The following is a 4,012-nucleotide window of genomic DNA, read 5'->3' as shown; positions in this document are numbered from 1 at the left end:
AAATGGGCCTCCTATGATGAGTGATTCAAATGATTTTATATCTCTTCCTTCCACTCTTCCTGTAAAATGTTTGTGCAGGTGTGTGTGAGGACATTTGGTGAACTGTAAAAGCACAGTGGAAAACTTACCTAAATCTCTTTGAAGTGGTCTTTTCCGCATCTTGTCCCAGAGTTCGTTAAATAAGAAACAAGGCCACAGCTTTCAGAATGGAGAGCAATTTGGGGGTCATTCACAAGTTTTACATGGGAGGCTTGGATAAATGATCACATCTCCTCTGCCTTTAACCACAAATGTATCAGTTAAGACCAGTTAGCCTCTAGCTCAGGGGTGCATGTTCTGGACATATGTCAAAGGATCCTGTTCTGGTTCAAAGTAGCCTGCAGAGGTGTGGTTTTTTTCTTTTTAATTAGTTCAAGGTCCCAGAGAGATGCCTCGTCTATACTAGCTCTTAGAGCTGATCTAGGATTCCAGTTTGGCTGTAACAGTAATAAAACCACGCGTTTTCATTAACTTCTTGCAGTCTTCTGGGTTGAAGCCAGTTGGAGAAAATCCTGGGAAAATCCTGCGATTGGACTAATACAATGGCTCTTCCCTTTGAGCGGCAGTTCCTTGAAGTTCAATTTCATGTTACTGTCTATGGGTAAAGGTTGCTGTTTATACATCAGCATATAAGGAATGTTTTGCGTTTCCTTTTGCTCACACATTCGGTGGGAGTCCTCTTTCCGAATCGTCTGCACTTCAGAGATTGCGTCTATGCTTATTCCAGCATGCAAGAGGATTGCTTATGAGTCCCTTGAGATTACTGGGCTTCTGGATTCGATTCCTCGTGTGTGCATTGCCTAATGAAAACTTTGGTATATATTTCCACATTTTTCTTTTTGATTATCCATAACACAAGAAGCAAGAATTCAGGAGTTTACCCATGTATTTTCCTTTGCCACAGCTTATTAGTTTCTCATTGTAGCTGCTGTGCTTTCTCCTCCCCGACAGAGTTAGTGTGGGAAACTCACAGAGGCACTTCAACCAATGCTAAGAGAAGCAGCAGCCAGGAGCGTAAACAATGTATAACTTTTGGTTATTGCTGCATAAGACCTCTTTAAAGTGTTGAAGAGCAAGGGTGTCACTTTGTGGACAAAGGTGCACGTGACACACGCCAGGGTATTTTTCACTCACCTCTGATGCCTGTGGAAATTGGACATTGAATCAGGAAGACCAAAGAAGAATAAATGAATTTGAATTACAGTGCTGACAAAGAATATATATATAATTTTATTGGGGGCTCTTACAAATCTTATGTCAATCCGTCATTCGACTGTATGAAGCACACTTGTACATATGTTGGCATCAACATTTCCAAAACATTTTCTTACTACTTGAGCCCTTGGTATCAGCTCCTCTTTTCCCCCTCCCTCCCTGACTCTCTCACCCTCCTGAATCCTTGATCGACTGTGTATTGCGGTTGTTATTTCATGTCTTACACTGTCTGTTGTCTGCCTTCACCCACATTTTTGTTATTAGTCCTCCTGGGGGGTGGGCTATATATCCAACCTTGTGTTGGGTTCCCCCTTTCTCCCCCTTCCGCCCCCGTGCCCCCACCATTCCCCATACACTCATGATATCACTACTCCCACTACTGTTCCTGAGTCTTTTATCTGTCCTGAATTTCATGTGTCAGGAGCTCTATCTGTACCAATGTGTGTACTTGGGTCTAGCGGGATTTGTAAGGCAGAACTGGGTTATGGTAGTGGGGTAGAGGGGTGGGGTGGGGAAGAAGCATTCAGGAACTAGAGGAATGATGTGCGTTTAGTCGGTGGTATACTGCACCCTGGTTGAATCGTCCCTCCTTGTAACCCTTCTGTTGGGGGAGGTCCAATTACTGACAAAGAATATTGACCATACCATGGATTGCCAAAAGAACAGACATCTGTCTGGGAAAAATGCTCTTTAAAAGCAAGAAGGGCGAGATTTGATCTTATGTACTTGGGACATGTTCTCAGGAGAGACCAGTCCGTGGAAAAGGACATCCTGGTTAGTAATGTAGAGGGGCAGCGGAAAAGGGGAAAACCCTCCACAAGCTGGGTTGACACACTATGAGTCAGAACCTCCTCAGCGACACTTGACAACAACGTTGCTGCCAAAATAAACGATGGCAAAGTTAGGGACTTAAAACATTACAAATATTCTCTCACAATTCTGAAGAGCAGACGCCTGCAATCCCCTTCACTGGCTGAGACTTGGTGGCAAAGCTGCTTTCTTGTGAACATTGTGAAGGGATGCTCCCCTTCTCGGGGACCTTTTCAAGATCTGGAGGCTTCGTGTAGTCCTTGGCTTGTGGTGCCTTTTTCTGTCTCCGAAGCTCATCATTCCAATGTTTGCTTTTATCATTATACTGCCACCTCCTCTGGCTGCAGCCAATCGCTCTGCCTTCCTCTTATAAAGACAGTTATGATTGCATATAGTGCCCTCCCAGATGATCCACGATAAGAAGATCCTTTACATCATAATCTTATTTTCAGGTCTCTGGCCATATAAGGTAACAGTCAGAGGGTTCCTGGATTAAGATGTGGATATCTTTGGGGACCATTATTCAACCTACCACACACAGATAAACAAGTATCCCAAATTCCTAATTCTATGGGCTTTCTTTACCGAAACTTTAACAGAGTTGCTAATAGGTAATAAATGTAGTTCTTGGATTTTACCTTCCTTTTGTCTCTCCCCAAAGGTACCAAAGAGTAATACAATAACTATAGACAGGTAAATAAAAGATGTGAAAAATAAAATAGAGAAGGATATTTTAAAGTTGATTGATAATTTTCTTTTTTAAGAATAACAAATTCACAAGATAACGAAATTTTCTGATGGCATTGTCTGTGATTGTGTGTGTGTTTTGGAGGGGGGTTATGTTGAAAGGAACTCTCTTATCTAATTATGCAGTTTCTGCCATGATTGTTTCTGTGTGTATTCTATGGACTATTTTGTTTGTCTTTTTCGAATGCACAGGTAGCAGATGTCCTTCAGTTTTCTATAGAAACAGGGGGCTTTCTTCCAAATAGCATCAGTACGTTGCAGGAAAGTTTAATCAGACACCTTAAGGTAGCCCCTAAACATGTCTCTTTTCTAGAACAGAGGCAAAAACTGACTCAGGTGAGTGTTGAAAGATGTCCATTTATGACATTACTTTTTTCCACATGTCTTCTCAGTAGGATTACCAACCTATTATAATGAGCAACTGCCATGTATAAATATAAGCAGTGGCAATTTTTTTATAATAAACTGCATCTATTTATTTATTTATTTGGCCTGGACCATTGCGCTTTTATTTATTTATTTTAATAATAATTTTATTGAGGGGGCTCTTACAAATCTGTCAATCCATCATTCAATTTTTTTGCCCCGCCATCATCATTCAATTGTATTAAGCACACTTGTACATATGTTGCCATCAGCATTTCTAAAACATTTTCTTTCTACTTGAGCCCTTGCTATCAGCTCCTCTTTTCCCCACTCCCTCCTTTGCCACCCCACCCTTGTGAACCCTTGATGAATACTGTTGTTATTTCGTTTCTTACACTCTCCTTTGTCTCCCTTCACCCACATATCTGTTACTCATTCCCCTGGGGGATGGGTTATATATTCAACTTTGTGATGAGTTTCGCAGTGGCAAAATTTTAAGTTGTTCCAAATGGAAAAAGTTTAGTTGGGGTTTCACGTAGATCTGAATCCAAATTTGTTTGTTGTGAGTTAAAAAATACTCTGAAATAAATTTTCAAATTGGGATGTGGGATTTTTTTTTTAAATCATTTTATTGGGAGCTCGTACAATTCTGAGCACAATCCATACATCCACCCATTGTATCAAGCACATACATACACTTGTTGCCATCATCATTCTCAAAACATTTGCCTTCTATTTGAGCCCTTAATATCGGCTGCTCATTTCCCCCCTCCCTCCTTATTACCCCTCCCTCATGAACCCTTCATAATTCATAAATTATTATTATTTTGTCATA

General features: G+C 40.9%; 1 protein-coding gene across 1 annotated transcript in view; it reads left to right on the top strand.

Moving 5' to 3' along the window:
• EXD1 (exonuclease 3'-5' domain containing 1) overlaps positions 1-4,012 on the top strand; it is a 29,636-nt gene that overhangs the window by 15,087 nt on the left and 10,537 nt on the right. Inside the window, exon 9 of the mRNA XM_004712756.3 lies at positions 3,004-3,147. Within this exon, the coding sequence (XP_004712813.2) occupies positions 3,004-3,147 (144 nt within the window). The remainder of the gene's footprint in view (positions 1-3,003; positions 3,148-4,012) is intronic.

The sequence above is a fragment of the Echinops telfairi genome, unplaced genomic scaffold (genome assembly GCF_000313985.2).
Source record: "Echinops telfairi isolate 266 unplaced genomic scaffold, ASM31398v2 ScPeMD7_18;HRSCAF=68, whole genome shotgun sequence".
Lineage (NCBI taxonomy): Eukaryota > Metazoa > Chordata > Mammalia > Afrosoricida > Tenrecidae > Echinops > Echinops telfairi.
Note: the sequence above shows the minus strand (reverse complement) of the source record. Positions and strands in the feature narration are given on the sequence as shown.